Source organism: Pyrus communis, chromosome 5 (assembly GCF_963583255.1).
Source record: "Pyrus communis chromosome 5, drPyrComm1.1, whole genome shotgun sequence".
NCBI classification, from domain to species: Eukaryota; Viridiplantae; Streptophyta; class Magnoliopsida; order Rosales; family Rosaceae; genus Pyrus; species Pyrus communis.
The window spans coordinates 17,525,699-17,543,843 of NC_084807.1; the positions used below are offsets into that span (position 1 = coordinate 17,525,699).

The window sequence follows — 18,145 nt, forward strand, 5'->3', positions numbered from 1 at the left end:
AATTACTATACAAATACATATGTAGCTTCATATAGAGTTAGAAAGGTATTAGCCTCTCATTGAGAAAGATTTTTTTAGACCCCCAAAAAGTCATTGAAGCTATAAATTAGGTTATATTCACAATTTTTTCAACTCCATATAGAGTCACTCATTGTGGAAGCTCTAATATTATCCTAGGGACCAAGGAGAATAACTAAATCCAAAATAGTATTTACTTTCCATACTTTGACCTTGAAAAGTAACAAAATTTGTTGGTGAAAACTTTAGTAGAATATTCAGATGCATAACACATGATAATACTAATCCTTCAATTAATTTGTCTTGCAAATTTCTTCAACATTAGGCGTAATTAAATTAAGGAATACCAAACAAAATGTTTGAAAATTGTTACTTTCTTTCCTTAAAATCGAACCAATTCTTAAGTGTGTAACAACTCACTTGTCGAATCAACTAACTCAGTTACCGACTTAATTATTTCACTTTTCGACCATCTGTCCATCAACCCACCATAAAAGAAAGAAATCTACCATGCAAAGATGACGCATTAATTATGAGCATCATGTTAATCTTGGCGTGGATGTGGATCAAATCAAACCATAAATTCGTTTAAATTTTGTATATTTCTTACCAAATCCTAAACATGAGGATGCAGATCACCAATTTTCTATTAAAATCACAGAAAAACACACATCAATTTTCTATTCAGCTTAGTTAGGGTATCCCAACTTTATCCCCATTATACCCCCTCAAAGTTGCCATTCTGCAGAAATCTAGCAAAATCAAAGAAGAAAGACAAGGGCAAAATTGGAACAAAAGGTAAAAAATGCAGAAAATAATTTTATAATGACTTAACTAGCTCCAGATTGCCCATCCTTTCCTCTTTATTCTAACCCAGGAAGCAACAGACGTATCATCGTCATCATCAGCAACAAGATTAAAGAGTCAAACTCCTCAACCCTTCTTCAGTTCTTCCCAATTTTCTCTCTCTACAACTTTCCCTCTCTAAAACCCATCTCCTTCCTTTTGGAATCTCAAACCTTTCAGAGCCAAGCCTCTGCAATCCCAAATCTTTTTCATTATTTTATTATACAGTTTGGTCCCCAAGTCTTCGCCTTTTTTACACCCATTGCCATAAAAACCCTAGCCTCACTTGCTGCTGGAAAACCCAATTAGGGAAGCTCCCGCAATAGCTCTCCCGTGTGGAAATTGGTATTTTGTTCAAAACCCTACCTGCAATTTATGGTGCTTTTGGTGTTAGATTCGATGATTCGGAATGCGAATTTGTTTCAGTACCGTTTGGAACTTAGCTCGGATTTAGGGTTCTTTGAAATTCTTTGGCTCAATAGCAGATTTAGGGTTGTATTAGTGCTTAGGTTTGGTATTGTTAATATTACTTTGTTTTGAAAATTGTTGTGTTTCTATTCTGGGCACATAACCGATTGAGCTTGCAGTTTAAATAATTGGAATTTCTAATGTATTTTGGATAAAGAATTGCAGATCGAAATGTTTGGGTTAAGTTCTGTTGCTTTTTTTTGCCATGTGGTTTGAAATTTGGGACTTATTATTTACGTATATGTGTAATGTGAATGATATGAACTTTACGAAACTGGGTTGCGAATTACGAGGCCAAAGATTTTATTAGGTGCTCTAGGAATTTAACGTTTTGTTCATTATATCAAGTTTGGCAACTTTAAGCAAATGCGCACGTCTCATTTTAGGTTTGAATGCTCCCAAGTGAACTTAATATTCGCCGAGAGAAAATCAAAACTTTAGGCATTTCTTAGATATGTTATGCCTGAACATGCCTGTGTAAAATTCTATATGTTAGTTGTTTTAGTAGAGGTGGTGTTTTTTTTCCTTCATATTGGGACTCCCAACTATTTCATGATGTATATTGGAGGGAACAAAGAAATTTTAGTGCCAGAAGCTTTAAAAGTCAAATTTTCAACATTATTTGTAGGATTAGGTAATAGACTAATAACTAATCAGCAACAAATAGATTCTGTACTTGAATCACACTTTTTGAATCATCCATCTTCGTTGTAATTTGTTTCTAAGAACTAAACATCTTTTGCTCCATACTCCATCTGTCTCGTCTATATATATATATATTATACATATATAATTCTAGAATTGTGGCTTGAAGTTCATACATTATTCATACCATGCGATTCATCATAGGGTCTGAAAGAGTATGTCATGTTTAGTAGAAAAGAGTTTTGCCTTGAAGGAATGTCAACTTGCATTATGTAGCTTATGACTGATAATATATGCATACATTATACTCATGAGGTGAATCCTTATGTAGCTTATGACTGATAATATTTGCATACGTTACACTCATGAAGTGAATCCTTGCGGGTTGCATCCATTATCATCTCAAATTTGTATTTCTGCATTAAACTAATGTAACTGTACTTTCTTCTGGTGATGGTTTTCATCAGAATTAACGGGGGAACCAAGATTTAAGCAGTCTAGTTTGGCAGCTTCTTGTAGCAGTTCGATGCTGGGCACAGTATGCCGATGATAGTTGGGAGAAATGCACAGGTATCATGCCCCTGGCTGCACTAGTGCAGTTAACAACACAACCATAGGTGGGACATCAGGGAGGGATTCTACCCGAGCTGAATCGGCCGCATTGCCTAACTTACCTCTAGCTTCTAGGTAAATGTGCTACACAAATATGTTGCATTGCATTCTCTTTCATGGAAAAAAGTCTTTTGTTTTAGGTCATACTGTAAATTTAATTTCAATGGTATTTATTGTCTAGTTTTTCTATTTTTTTTAATGAGTAGTGTGTTTTTCATAAAAATTTAAATGAAATTTATTATGTCATCATTTATAGTCTAGTTTGGCTCAAAATTTTGCAACTTCTAACATTTCCAATATTATATTTTCTCTATAATGGTTGTATAACTTAGGTTTTTCTTATACGGAGTTACTCAGTCTTTTGATTATTGATAAGTTGACTGTTTCCTTGTTATAAAATTTGGTGACCTGTTTTCAACTATGCAGGCGCACATCACAGTTAAACCCTTACAAATTGAAGTGTGATAAAGACCCTTTGAATTCCCGGTAATGTTCACAAATATTATTGCCCTTTTCTTGAAATATCTGTAAAGACGAGAATTTATGTGCTGTTACAGTCTCGAGTTCTTTTTTTATTTTATTATAATACTTACTTAAATGAAACATATTGCAGGAGTTTTTTACTGCTGGATGTGCTAACTTCTATGTTATTTTCAAAATGTTATGTTTATTTTATTTTTATATTTTTTGTTCATAAATTTATGTCTGCTGATTGTGGTTCTCAATTATAAGTCATTTCCATTTTATTTAATGTTAGACTTGGGCCACCTGACTTTCACCCCCAAACGCCAAATTGCCCAGAGGAGACTCTTACCAAGGAATATGTGCAAGCTGGATACAGAGAGACTGTTGAAGGAATTGAGGTAAAATTTTATGTTCTACTAATTAGTTGAAATATATCAAGGTGCTCTTAATTCTTGAGAAAGACTACCTATCTGAAAACCCAATATAGTTGTCTCTTCACAAAAACCCACCGAAGTTTATTCCTTATAACCATTTGTGAGCATCCTTCTACACTTTTTTGAAGAGTCTTTTTATGTCTTTTCAATTTATAAGCATTTATGCTGCATATTTTAATGCTGAAGGCCATTTTTATATGGTCTGCTCGTATTGGATAACAATAATTATTATTACTATTAATCTTATTACGGTATTTTGTGATTCAAATTTTTGTGGGTCCAAACACATGGGTGTTTACGATGACTTCGCTTGCCAAATTTTGCAGGAATCTAGAGAGCTTTCTCTGAGTCAGGCTCAAGCTTTTAGCAAGCCTCTTCTTGTCTTCAGGTGCAAAGAGGTACTCACTTAGTTTGGAAAGTTGTGTGGGCCATATCTATTTTGATAGTGAAGTAGTCTACCACTTTCTTTGGTTTCATATATTTTTCAATACTAGTAGATTATATGATATTTTGGGTTGTCTTAATTTCCAGGCCATCAAAAAACGTTTTAGGGCTATCAATGAATCCCGTGCTCAAAAGAGGAAGGTAGTTTATCCTGGCTCAGCTGTTTTTTTTTATTTTATTTATTTTAAGTTTAGGAAATTTATTCTGCCGCAAAAATACATATTGCCATATTCTTTTGCATTAAAGTGCTTTTTTTTGGGGGGGGGTTGCTATATGACTGATGCCACATTATGGACTGCTGTATGTTTATTTTTTTTTCACATGGCAGGCTGGTCAAGTGTACGGTGTTCCTCTTGTTGATTCACTGTTGTCAAAGCCAGGTGTTTTTCCTGAACAAAAGCCCTGTGGTGAAGAGTTGCGAAAAAAATGGATTGAGGTATGCCTTTTCGTTTCTTGAATACATAGTTGCTTCTAATAAATGTTAACCTTATTTTTGTATAGAAAGATTAAAGGCATAGACCGTGCACTCCTTTCTAATTGCGCACTTTTGCTTGAGAAACTTTGAAATATAGAAATAGCTAGTAGCTATTACCCATTTGGTTACAATGTCAACTTATGTAAACAAGAAGCTTTGTGATATGGTGACTTGGTTCTTGCCAAACATCTTAATGTCTTACTGAGGGCAGCAAAATGAGGGCCACAGTTTTTATTATCTATACCCAATCAACTTGTCAAATGTTTTTAGACACAAGGCTTCATCAAAATGATGACAACCCAGTATGGCCACATAGTGGTGAGAATTTGATAAGGATGAAGAGGTATCCCCCAAAAACTGGTGGAGGGTCTCCCATGAAATACTAAGTTGGTTTTGTTGTTGAATTCCATGACTCGATAAGTCTTTCTATTTATTCTTGTTTATAATCTGATTATAATATATTTCTCATTCGCTTCCAGGGTCTATCACAACAACACAAGCGCTTGCGTTCATTGGCTGATCATGTCCCTCATGGGTATAGGAAAAGATCTTTGTTTGAAGTTCTTACAAGGAATAATGTTCCATTGCTGAGAGCAACTTGGTTTATTAAAGTAACTTATCTTAATCAGGTAGGTATTCCCGCACAATCATAACAGAACTGGGTTTTGATCATAACCTGTTTTCCAATACTTCTCATATTGGAAAGTAGCTGACACTGCACCATATTATTTCTGTATTTTCTGCAGGTCAGGCCAGGTTCTACCATTTTATCATCTGGGACATCTGATAAAGCTCAGTTGTCCCGCACAGAGCTTTGGACAAAAGATATTATTGAGTATCTGCAGTACCTTCTAGATGAGTTATTCTCGAGAAATAAATCTCATTCCAGTTCAAACAACAGAGATAGATCACCACAAACTTTATATGCTGCGTCACAAAGGAATGATCCAGCATCAGCAGTTCTTGATGGTGAGGAGCCTTCCGTACATTTCAAGTGGTGGTATGTGGTGCGGCTTCTGCAATGGCATCATGCCGAGGGGCTGCTTCTTCCTACACTCATCATTGAGTGGGTTCTAAGTCAACTACAGGTATTACTTTTTTATGTGTTTATTTTTTTTAAACACTGTTTACTGAGGTTTAAAGTATCTTAGTATGCCTCTTATATTCATATTTGTTCTCTTGCAGGATAAAGAATTGTTTGAGATTATGCAGTTGTTTTTGCCTATTATATATGGTGTTCTGGAAACTGTTGTTTTATCTCAAACATATGTGCGCAATCTTGTGAGAGTAGCTGTTCGTTTCATTGCTGAACCTTCTCAAGGTGGATCAGATCTTGTAGATAACTCCCGTAGGGGGTACATAGTGTCTTCTATGGTTGAGATGCTTCGCTATTTAATACTTGCTGTGCCTGATACGTTTGTAGCTTTGGATTGTTTTCCTCTACCATCCTCTGTAGTTTCCTATGTTTCAAACGATGGATTACCAAAGATGTCCGAGGATGAAAGAAAGATTAAAAATGTTTCAGCAGAAGTTGCTTCTGCATTAAGAAGCAGAGTTTTCGATACTCAATATCAGTCCCTGGCTTTTGATCGTATTGTTTCATCTATTCAGAAATGTGCTGAAAATCTTGCAAAGGCTGCAAGGCCTAGCTATCCAGGCCATAGTATAGCTAAAGCTGTACAGGCCCTAGATAGATCTCTTGTGCAGGGAGATGTTCGAGGGGCTTATAGATTTCTGTTTGAAGATCCTTGTGATGGAGTTGCAAGTGAAAGTTGGATTGCAGGAGTTAGTCCATGTTTACGAACTTCATTGAAGTGGATTGGGAACGCAAAGTTGTCATTTGTTTGCTCTGTATTTTTCCTCTGTGAGTGGGCAACATGTGATTTCAGGGATTTTAGGACTGCCCCACCTTGTGAGTTGAAATTTACTGGCAGAAAGGATTTCTCTCAGGTATTTGTTGTTACTAGGCTTTTGAAGCTAAAGATAAGAGATTTGCAAAGTTCAACTCAACGAAAGAATGACATTGTCCTTGGAGTCAGTAGTGTTGCAAAAGGTTCTACCCAGCAGAACAATTTTCCTGTCAGAGTTTCCTTGGGAAATTCCTGTGAGGTTAAACCAAAAAATGTTGATCAAAGAAGTATGAAATCGTCAAATATATTTGAGAGCCCTGGTCCTTTACACGATATCATAGTGTGTTGGATTGATCAACATGAAGCAGGCAAAGGAGAAGGTTTGAAGCGCCTTCAACTACTTCTAATTGAACTTATCCGGTCTGGTATTTTTAATCCTCATGCTTATGTTAGGCAGCTGATAGTTAGTGGGATTATGGATATGAATGGACCGGTGGTTGAAGTAGACCGGCGGAAGAGGCATTTTCGTATCTTGAAGCTGTTGCCTGGGCTTTTAATGCATGATGCTTTGGAAGAAGCAGGGATTGCTGAAGGGCCACAACTTTCAGAGGTCATGAACTTCTACTCAACTGAGCGCCGTCTAATACTTCGTGGGCTTCTCTCCGATCAAAATAAAAATGTGTCTGTTCTGAAGCAAAAGCATTATCCCATTCCTGGAAAAGATGGTGGTTTGCCTGTTTCTGTGGATCAGTGGAAGGCTGTTCAGCCATCACCCAACGTACTGCCCGGTAAAAGTGGCAAGACTGATGCTGATGTCGAAGAACTAAAGGAAGCAATATCAGTTCTGTTGCAACTCCCAAATAGTTCATCCCCAACAACAGATATGGGGCTTGATGAATCCCAAGGGAGTGTTAAGAGGCCTTTTGGGTCAATCTATAACAAGATGGATCTGGGAGAAGGCACTCCTGGGTGTGAAGAATGCAGAAGAGCAAAGAGGCAAAAAGTGAGTGGCGAAAGGAGCTCATGCATCCAAGGAAAATTTTCAATTCCTTCTGATGATGAAGATACCTGGTGGATGAGGAAGAGACCTAAGTCCTTGGAGCCATTGAAGGTTGATCCACCTGTTAAATCAACCAAACAGGTCTCTAGGAACCGGCAGAAGATAGTTCGTAAAACTCAAAGTCTTGCTCAACTTGCAGCTGCTAGGATTGAAGGTAGCCAGGGAGCATCTACGAGTCATGTCTGCAATAATAAAGTAAGCTGTCCACATCATAAAAGTGGAGTTGAGGGGGAAACCCCGAAGTCTATAGATCCAACCAAAATGAACTATGGTGGGGATATTGTTTCAATTGGAAAAGCTTTAAAGCAGCTCCGATTTGTAGAGAAGAGGACAATTACGGTTTGGCTGATGACTGTTATCAGGCAGCTTGTTGAAGAGACTGAAAAGACCATTGCGAAGGTTGGCCAATTTGGTAGGACTTTCGCATCTGTTGATGATAGGAGCTCCATGCGGTGGAAGCTTGGTGAAGATGAACTTTCTGCTGCACTGTATTTGATGGATGTTTCAAATGATTTAGTTTCAGCAGTCAAGTTTCTCCTTTGGTTGCTGCCAAAGGTTAGTGGCCCTAGTTCTCCAATCCATAGTGGGAGGAACATTATGCTGTTGCCCAGAAATGCTGAAAATCAAGTGTGTGAATTGGGGGAGGCATTTATGGTATCATCACTCCGAAGGTGCATTCTCAATCTTTATATCCTGTAAATTTTATACTCAATGTTGAGATAAGTCTGTTTCTCTTATATGATTGCAGATTTACTTATCCTTCCCTCTTGTCATTTTTCGCTTTAAAAAATGACACTTATTGTGCAGGCATGAGGTTCACTTTTTGATTCTTTTGGAAGTAGATAGAATAAGCGAAATGAAGTTAAAATCTTGAGAGCTTATTGTACAAACCACATTCAAATTAGTTTAGCCCCCTTTTCTTTTCATTTTTTTTAATACACTTGTTCTTAGTATTTACAACCTTGCAACCTTGCACTTGAGAGCTTATTGTACAAACCACATTCAAATTAGTTTAGCCCCCTTTTCTTTTCATTTTTTTTAATACACTTGTTCTTCGTATTTGCAACCTTGCACCTGAATTGAAGTTGTTTAGAAACACACTCTTATCAATCCTGTATGAAATAGTTTTCATGACAGCAAATACTCCATCTTTGGAAGCTGTTTGTTCAAATTTTAAAAAAATTACGTGTACTTACATCATCATCAACATCCTTGTCTAATACTTTTTAGTAGTATGTGCCCCATCAAATTTCTCCTCTTATCTGCTTGTCACTTGACATAAACACTTTCCTTAAGCATTCTACTTTAGATTCTGTTGTCTCCTAACAATGGATTTGGTTCAGGTATGAGAACATAATTATTGCTACAGATCTTATTCCAGAAGTCTTGTCTGTTACAATGCATCGTGCTTCAGCCGTAGTGGCATCTAATGGAAGAGTTTCAGGTTCAGCTGCCTTAGCATACAGTCGGTATTTATTGAAGCGATACAGCAATGTAGCTAGTGTCATTGAATGGGAAAAGAGTTTCAAGCCAACATGCGATAAGAGACTTCTTTCTGAACTTGAGTCTGGACAGTCGGTGGATGGAGAGTTGGGGTTTCCGCTTGGTGTTCCAGCCGGAGTCGAAGATCTTGATGATTTTTTCCGCCAAAAGATTAGTGGGGTTCGGTTATCCAGGGTGGGTTTAAACATGAAAGAAATAGTGCAACGAAATGTGAATGTTGATGACGCCTTTCAGTATTTTTTTGGGAAAGAGAGAAAGCTCTTTGCTGCTGGTGCTCCTAAAGGCCCTCCTGTTGATAAATGGGACGATGGATATCAGATATCTCAAAAAATAATTACAGAACTGATGGACTGCATTAGGCAAACTGGTGGTGCTGCTCAAGAAGGGGATCCATCTTTGGTGTCTTCTGCCATTGCTGCTATTGTGGGTAATGTAGGGCTAACTATAGCAAAGGTTCCAGATTTTAGAGTGGGGGGTAGCTATTCAACCTTTCCATCCACCACTGATTCCTTGAACTTTGCTAGGCGTATTTTGCGTATCCATATAAGTTGCCTATGCCTCCTTAAGGAAGCTCTTGGAGAGCGCCAAACCCGTGTGTTTGAGGTAGCTCTTGCGACAGAAGCTTATTCTGCTCTTGCTGGGGTTTTTGCTCCTGGAAAGGCCCCTCGAAATCAATATCACTCCTCCCCTGAATCCCATGATTCCAACACTAATATGTCTAATGACATTTTGAATAGTAGAGTAGTTCTTGGGAGGACAACAAAAGTTGCAGCTGCTGTTTCTGCACTAATCGTCGGGGCGGTTGTTCAAGGTGTTACTAGCTTGGAGAGATTGGTGACTGTATTCAGGTTAAAGGAAAGGTTGGATGTAATTCAATTTGTAAGGAGTAGTAGATCCAACTCTAATGGCAATGCTCGTTCTGCTGGGGCATTTAAGGGTGATAACTCGCTTGAAGTTTATGTGCATTGGTTTAGACTTCTCATTGGAAACTGCAGAACAGTCTCTGATGGATTGGTCGTGGAACTCTTGGGTGAACCCTCTGTAATAGCTCTTTCGAGGATGCAGCGTATACTCCCTCTTGATTTGGTTTTTCCACCTGCCTATTCAATATTTGCTTTTGTTATGTGGCGGCCATTCCTTCTTAGCACTAGCTTTGCAGCCCGGGATGATTTTAACCAATCATATCAATCTTTAACAACAGCTATAGGTGATGCTATAAAGCACTCTCCTTTTCGTGATGTGTGTTTGAGAGATAGTCAGGGTTTCTATGATCTTGTAGCTGCAGATGGTAGTGATGCTGAATTTGCAGCCATGCTAGAGCTAAATGGTTCAGACATGCATATAAAATCCAAGGCTTTTATTCCATTACGTGCAAGGCTTTTTCTAAATGCCATAATGGATTGTAAGATGCCGCACTCTTCATTTACACAGGTTGAAGCAAATCAGGTCTCTGGACATGGTGAGTCTAAAGTCCAATTTGCAGAGCATGAAACAAAGCTTGTAGAGAAGCTTGTACATATTTTAGATACCCTGCAACCTGCTAAATTTCATTGGCAGTGGGTAGAGCTGAGGCTCCTTTTGAATGAACAAGCCCTCATTGAAAAACTTGAGAATCAAGATGTGTCTTTAGTGGATGCCATTCGGTCGTCATTGCCTAGTCCTGAAAAGGCTGCTGCCTCCGAGAATGAGAAATATTTCATTGAGATCATCCTTACAAGGTTATTAGTTAGACCTGATGCTGCCCCCCTTTTCTCGGATGTGGTTCATCTTTTTGGGAGATCACTAGCAGATTCTATGTTGTTGCAGGTCAAATGGTTCCTGGGTGGTTCAGATGTTCTTTATGGACGAAAAACCATTAGACAACGTCTTCTTAATATTGCTGAGAGTAAGGGTCTCTCAATCAAGACCCAATTTTGGAAGCCGTGGGGATGGTGTAGTTATGATGCTGATCCCATGACAAACAGGGGAGATAAGAGAAAGTTTGAAGTCGCCTCCCTTGAAGAGGGTGAGATGGTTGAAGAGGGAACAGACTCGAAAAAGTATGGGAAAGGGGCCACTCAAACATTGGACATTGAAAGCTACAATGTCACTCAGCAGCATGTGACAGAGAGGGCTCTCATTGAATTACTTCTTCCATGTATAGATCAAAGTTCTGATGAGTCGCGCAATACATTTGCAAATGATTTGATCAAGCAGTTGGGTAATATTGAGCAACAAGTTAGTCCAGTTACTCGTGGGACAAATAAGCAAGCCGGACCAACTCCTTCTGGAGTTGAAGGTCCCACAAGCAAGGGAAATAGCCGCAAAGGTATAAGGGGTGGCAGTCCTGGATTAGCTAGGCGTGTAGCAGGAGCAGCTGATTCTGGTCCACCATCCCCTGCAGCTTTGCGAGCTTCTGTGTCGCTTCGGTTGCAGTTGCTCTTAAGATTGCTTCCTGTCATTTGCGCAGACAGGTAATTGTACATTTTTTTATGGTGGTCTTGAATTGTAATTTTGTTTGCATGAGCATGTGCCTATTTGTCTTGGTTAGCAGTTGCATGTATCTCCCAGGCTGCTGATTGTTTCCATATTAGGGTCACTGAAGCGTGATCATTTGTTTACCTTGTTCATCCAATTGTGCTTTGAGGGGCAGCTATGATGTTGCAAGACTTGCTTCTTGAATATCTATTTGTTTCCTTTTTCTTGCTTATGCAGTCTCGATCTCTTTTTTTAAACAATCTAGTTCGACTGCGTATTTAATAACCTGTTTTTTGATAATTTCTCTCTTGTAATTGTGCAAGGATGTAAACAGATGTGAATTATGAGTATATTGATGCTCATATATAGGGTGCATCAGGTAGTAAAGAAACTGAAATTTCTGTAAGGATTATTATCAGGAGGATAATTTGATATCTTTTCTCTTTATGTTCTCATGTATAGAAATGTTGTAGGGTAAAAGACACTTTAACCCCATAAAACTTGGTACCAAGTTAACTAAGAGTTTGCTTGTGATGCAATACCCTCTTGACATTCGTTAATGATTTCAGTTAGTACTTTATCCTTCAAGAATCCAACCAAAACTAAGTAAGAAAGATCTGAAATGAAAAAATACATTTGTTGTTCTATATGGTTAAAAGCAAGAAATTTCCTTTCTTATGCCATTTATAATTTTCTATCACTAAAAATATTTGGTGTATTCTCAGGCTCTTCAGTTGCCCTGACTGTTGTAATTTTGGTTATTTTAGCCTAGATATACATGCCTTTTGTAAGATGAAGTTCTTGCTTGGTTTAGTGTTACCTTTTCAACATTTGTATGCAGTATGTGTTGTGATGGTTTGCTTATGATTATAGATAAATGCTGAATATGTTCACCAGATAGACTAATTTAAACATGTTGGATCTGTCAGGGAGCCATCTGGCCGGAACATGAGGCATGGGCTTGCCTCTGTAGTTCTACGTCTTCTAGGAAACCGAGTTGTGCACGAGGGTGCAGACCTATGCTTCAATATCATGCAGAGTACTTTCTCTAAGAGGGATGCAGAGTCTTCAACAGAAGCTGCCTCTGCAGCTTTTGCAGAATTGTCAAATGAAAGTCTCTTTGACCAATTATTGTTCGTTCTGCATGGGCTGTTAAGCAGTTGCCAGCCAAGTTGGTTGAGGTCTACTAAGTCAACGAATGAGGGGGGAAAAGATTTAGCTGCATTTGATCGTGAACTGGCAGACAATTTGCAGGTTTGGTCTTCTGTAACCTTCTTCATATCCTCACCCCCACCGTGTCCTACAAAAAATAAAAATGGGAAAGAAAAGAAAGGAGGGAAGGCAAAGTTTTAAAGTGCTTCTCTTGGAAGTAGTAGTGGTATGTTATAAGTTACGTTACAAACTTCTTGTAAGCTTTATAGAACATACCCTGCGCTCCAAGAAAGGAAAAAGAAAGTGCCAAAGTTCTACCACTATATAGAGTGGGCACCGTCATTTTCAATTTTAGTTAACCATGAAAAAAAATAATTTCATTGTTTCAAAGTCCTCCGCCACTCCCCTCTTTTGAAGTTATGTCAAATGATGTATATGGCATTATAAGTTTGCATTCCATGAACCTTACTGCATGAATATAGCTGTGATGGGATTTTCGACAAAATTAATTAAATTAAAAAATATCTGTTTATATATTCCGTGTCTTGTTGAGTGTTAGTACACTTTTGCCATTGTCTTTTCATTAGTTAATAATGATTTAAGAATCTCAGTTTAGGTAATTGGTTTTCTACCTGTCTTATGTGTACTTGTGAATGCAGAAAGACTTAGATCGTATGCAACTTCCTGAAATGATTCGCTGGCGTATCCAAACTGCAATGCCAGTGGTTATCCCTTCTGTTCAGCGACTTGTCTCTTGCCAACCACCACCTGTTCCAGATACTGCTTTGGCCATTCTTCAACCCAGCATATTGGTTTCTGGGTTGCATGCTGGAAGCTCAAACCCACCTCAAAAAAATCAGGCTCCTCTGGCTCGGACAGTAACTAACGTACCAGGGAAATTTAAACCGTTGCCATCACAGGATTATGATATGGATATTGACCCATGGACACTGCTGGAAGATGGTGCAGGTTCAGGCCCATCTTCAAGTACTAGTGCTTTGATAGGCAGTGTGGACCATGGCAATCTTCGAGCATCTAGCTGGCTCAAGGGGGCCGTGAGGGTGAGACGAAAGGATCTCACATACATTGGTGCTGTGGATGATGACAGCTGAGTTCAAAAGAAAATTTTGTTGTTGATTTTGTCCGGAATGAGAACCCCCTCAGCAGGTAACTTAATGTTTACATTCACTGTGCATAATTGGCATCAGTATCACCGTGTTGTGCGGGTCCATTTCTTTGATGATGGAGAATCTGTTGAGAGGGAATTTTTTTGGAAGGACGCACGGGGTCCTTTTGGAAGAAACTTGGAGATGTTCTTATTCAGCCCATACAACCAGGTCTTTTGGCTGCTTGACTACTAACCTTTCGATCACCCCCCATCCAACCGTGCACCTCTCCGCATGCTGTTCAGAGGTCTGTTGTATATATAGATGATTTGTTCACTTTACCAATTGATCTGAGTAAGATATCTGCAGAATGATATGTAGCTGTTCTTTTTTCCCCTTATAATCAATCTCTACGTTCTCTCTCTCTCTCTCTCTCTCTCTCTCTCTCTCTCATGTACACACAAACGTGTGCCTGCACAAACAAAACAACTCACATGCATATTACATATTTCCATATTTATGTTGTCTAATGATTATTATACACATTTACATCTATTATATTGTCTGAAAATGGTCCTTTCCCTGTGTGTTGTCGATGAAGATGGATATGATTTGTTAAATATAATCAAGGAAACAAGGAATACTGGTAGATGCTAGGAGTGGAATGGAGAGCACCGCAGTGTCAGAAAAACACAAACCTCACCTGCTGTAGTTTATCGGTCTTGTAGGAAACAAGGAATACTGGTAGATGCTGGTAGATGCATTGAATTCACGGTTCTCTTTCTACTTCATTTAGTTAGTCATCCCAAAAGGTGTGACGTATTTTATAGCGTTGTATTTTTCCAGCATTATCGTTGGTATTGTTGGATGGATGTTATGCATTTCAACGAAACTTGTTTGTGATGAACGCTTAGTCTGTGCCGTGTGTTCGATTCGTATATGTAATGGTGATTTCCTACAGAGATCTCTGCTTGGAAGTTCAAGGTTGCAATGGTGTGTAGTATTTTTTGTGTATGCTATTTTGACATGATCTTTACTACTTCCCAACGAAAATTACTTTCGCGGTTGAATATGTTACAATTGCAAGTATAAAGCGTTAATTGTGCGATGCTGCTGTCAATCTTGTGAACAAAATGTTATGATCATGGAATGAAATGTCATCGGATTTCTTTTCTTGATACGGTAGAAATGGTTTCGTGCTCTTGCTCTGTGTCCGATAATCTTAAGGGAAAGAGTCTCCACATCCACGGTTCGTGTCCGCTGCCGAGTTTTCTCCCGGCAGGAATAATATACAAGTCCTCGTAACCGGGGCAACAGCCGGGACTCCGGTTCGTTTCATTTTTGTGTTTCATGCAAGCTTCATGGAATAGAGGATTTCATATCAGAATAGGAGTTCTACAACAAACTTAAAATTTGTTTGATTTGTTTTACTGGATGCCAATGTACAGATTCATGGCCGAGTACTAAAAATTAGCTTAAAATACAAGTAAATAAGTGGCCCAAGTTAAATTGTTTCAAAATTCGTGTAATCAAGCGGTAGATTTGACAAGAATGGTTGAACTCGGTTGCATCGTAGTCTCTCTATTTGTCTTGGTTTCTCGCGGATCTCTCGACACAAATTACATCGTCAATCCAAGCAACAATGTTGAATGCCAAACTCTCCAACACTCTTGAGTAGCTCTCCAGTACTGATTGCCCCACATCCTGCAAAAACCGCCGATAACAAACACTTCGATCAATTAGTCAAAATTTTACCCGTGCTCCAAGTGATCGCGTTTCACTCGTTTTCTGACAAGATATTGTCATGTTATCTGTCGCGTTGTTTGGTGAACTAATTTAGAGTCCGTCGAGTATGTTTCGTGTGATTTAGATGGATTTATTGACAGTGTGAGTGCTTACCTTATTGCATTGGATTTTGCAAGTATCCAAGGATGTCTGAGAGAGCTCAGGATATCTCTGCTTCAAACACAACAGCAAACACTCGGCTCTCTCCGCCAAAACATGATTCTTGTCGTTCCTTTCTGTTTCCGACATTAGATCTTTTACCATGATCCATGAAGATTTTGAGTTGCTCATGCACGCTTTACGTCTCCACGTGTACATCGAAGCTTCGACCCTGTCTGCAAGATCAAGTGCTTCGTGTTCAGTTGCTATGTTAAGGCAGTCCAGAAGGTGGTCTGGAGAGAACTTGTCTGTGGTGCACATGTAGCGGTATATGGAGTCTCCAAGACAAGCTCTTCCACTCTGACAAACAAATTGTTTTGTAGAAGAGGAGAAAAGCCAAGTTAGATAAAGCCTACTACTTTACACGTAACAAAACGAACTAGGGTAGAAGAAGAAGTGATTTCAGCATACTTGTTTTCTCACATGCGTACTCGTATTGATTTCTAACCTTTAAATTGAATGAATCAAAGGGAAATTTGGAGATCAAAAATAAAGAGGTGTGTGCTAAAGGATAAAAGAGTGTGGAAATCATTTCCCTAGCTTTTTGGCGTTAATTGGTTGATATTCTTCCAATATTACTCCTATAGGATTAAATATTGACACACCAACTTCAAGTCACAAGGTTTCATGTTCAAATTTGGGGTGTCGCCTGATCAACAAAAAATCGAAATACCTTCTTCTGTTTTGACAATGTAATTTGATTTTTGGACTAAACCCGTCACCCGAAATTTGTGGTACTTGCATTTTATTTTTTGTGTGAACACGCACGCCCCATTTTAATTGTTCGTCTCAGACCTCAAAAATCTCAGGCGCGTCCTTGTATCTGAGGAGTCTAGGGGTTTTCGAAACCATAACAATATTTATGTTAGTTGATTGAGGACTTACCTTTGGAAGAGTTGACATGTATGAGTCTGGGATTTCCATCTCAGCAAGAATACTGCTATTGATTGCCATGGCTGCTTTGTGGATTTGATTAGAACTGTCACGTTTGTGTCTCAAATGTTTCCTTGCCTTCTCAGAGAGGCCTCCCGGAGGAACACATGGAACCGGCAACCACCATTTCTCCTCATTCCGCTGAACAACCACCCTTCGAAATGATCCTGTACGCGTTGAATTTGATGACATGCTCCCTTTTTCTGCATACCAGAATTCTGTATCCTGGAAACTATCAAGTACTTCCTGCCCAAAGAAAAAATTCACGAACTTTCAGAGCTTGATTGAATAAACAAGGGTTAATAATATGCGATATTTTAGCGCTGAAGGCAAGTCTTACAATAAGCATTGCGTCAAGCTTTTGCAAAGCTGGAAGGTTGATATAAAGATCAGATCTTGGCCTGCTTTTCATGAACTGAAAACCAATGAACTTTATGTTAAAAACAGGCAAAGATGGCAGAATCTAATCGAACAAAAGACCGGTTTTCGACAACCACCTCCACTTCTGTCCCATCTTGTAAGTTTTGTGATATGGGGATAAGTTCTATGATGTAATCACAGACCGACAGAAGACAGTTCATCTCCCTCTTCCACATGGCTTTCTTCTCAGGATTCAGTGGCTCCAGCCTCAAGTTTTGTCCAAACACAGTGGCTGCAGGATATCCGAAAAGTTGACCCGTTGAAATTGAAATCGACAAATCAACATGTTTACTTCATAATCATATGCATCATCAAAATTTGAAGATAGAGAAATTTACCGTAGAGGTTGGTTATCGAATTTGATATTGTGACCGCGGTGCATACACCTTTCCCACTTCCTGACATGTCTTCACCCAACAAGAGCTTTGCAAATCGTTCTTTCATCATCTCAAGCTCTGCCAATTTCATAAACAGTTAAACAGTTACTTATTACTGCTTTTAAATTGTTATTTCGAGAGGGAAGTGATTTCCGCACACGTTTTTACTCCTTCTGCAGACCTCTCTTTATTTCTGTCTCCTCCGATTTATTCAATCCAAAGGCCATGAAAAAGGAAGGTGCGCGGAAATCATTTCCTTATTTATAAACAAAACTATTGAAACCTACCTGAATCAACTGCGTCGTCATCTTGAAGCGTTTCATCAGAGGCATTCTTGTTATGCTGCTTCATTCCAAGTCTGGTAAGAGACGCCCGGTTGGATTTTACATTTGGGTAGAACCAGGGAGAAGCTTCACCAGAGTAGCTGCTGTCATCCAGAGACTCAGAGAAAGCCGAGGTCTCTGAATTTGTCCGGCGGTACATAAAAGAATCGCCACTTGTTGAAGTTTCTGCGAGCGAATGATCAGTTTGGTCCACAGAAGAAGGTGAAGGCTGGTAACCCAGATCATAGTGTTCATCATAACTTTGTGAATTGTCCATTTCAGCTCTAAACTTGTGGTCTAAGTCTAAAATCTCAAAAACCTGCAAATACTTTAGTCATTTAACAAAAGTTACAATTTGGGTTTGTGGTAGGATTCAAAATCCAAAAAAGAAACCTGGGAATTGGTTTATATTCTACAATTTAGATTCAGAAAGACAAATCTATAAACAGAAACAGACAAAAAGAAGAAAAAAGTATGATTTTTTTTATGCTTTGAAGGAAAAGCAAAAGAGGTTTGTCATGCGTTGTTTTCATCAGAGGACCAAAGATAAATTATTGACTGATATGCAGCTAAATCTAAAAGCAAAAAAGCAATCTTGGAGGGATTTTTTAGG

The 18,145-nt window shown here is 38.7% G+C and overlaps 2 protein-coding genes across 3 annotated transcripts; one reads left to right on the forward strand and one right to left on the reverse strand.

Moving 5' to 3' along the window:
- Positions 1–890: 890 nt before the first annotated feature.
- On the forward strand, positions 891–13,957 carry LOC137735746 (mediator of RNA polymerase II transcription subunit 12-like). The gene is made up of 13 exons (XM_068475185.1): positions 891–1,209; positions 2,445–2,664; positions 3,016–3,075; positions 3,347–3,452; positions 3,815–3,886; positions 4,020–4,073; positions 4,261–4,368; positions 4,887–5,036; positions 5,154–5,495; positions 5,593–7,988; positions 8,661–11,273; positions 12,207–12,531; positions 13,089–13,957. The coding sequence occupies exons 2-13, from the start codon at positions 2,540–2,542 to the stop codon at positions 13,539–13,541; spliced, it is 6,804 nt and encodes a 2,267-aa protein (XP_068331286.1). The 5' UTR covers positions 891–1,209; positions 2,445–2,539; the 3' UTR covers positions 13,542–13,957.
- Positions 13,958–14,069: 112 nt separating this feature from the next.
- Positions 14,070–17,886, reverse strand: LOC137735747 (rop guanine nucleotide exchange factor 2-like). 2 transcript variants are annotated; one of them, XM_068475187.1, is made up of 7 exons: positions 17,497–17,886; positions 17,171–17,287; positions 16,910–17,064; positions 16,753–16,827; positions 16,365–16,658; positions 15,435–15,779; positions 14,070–15,239 (listed from the first exon to the last, which is right to left on the reverse strand). In XM_068475187.1, the coding sequence occupies exons 1-7, from the start codon at positions 17,807–17,809 to the stop codon at positions 15,117–15,119; spliced, it is 1,422 nt and encodes a 473-aa protein (XP_068331288.1). In that variant the 5' UTR covers positions 17,810–17,886; the 3' UTR covers positions 14,070–15,116. The 2 variants fall into 2 exon arrangements, with proteins under 2 accessions (XP_068331288.1, XP_068331287.1); XM_068475186.1 differs by having other exon boundaries at positions 16,693–16,827.
- Positions 17,887–18,145: the final 259 nt, after the last annotated feature.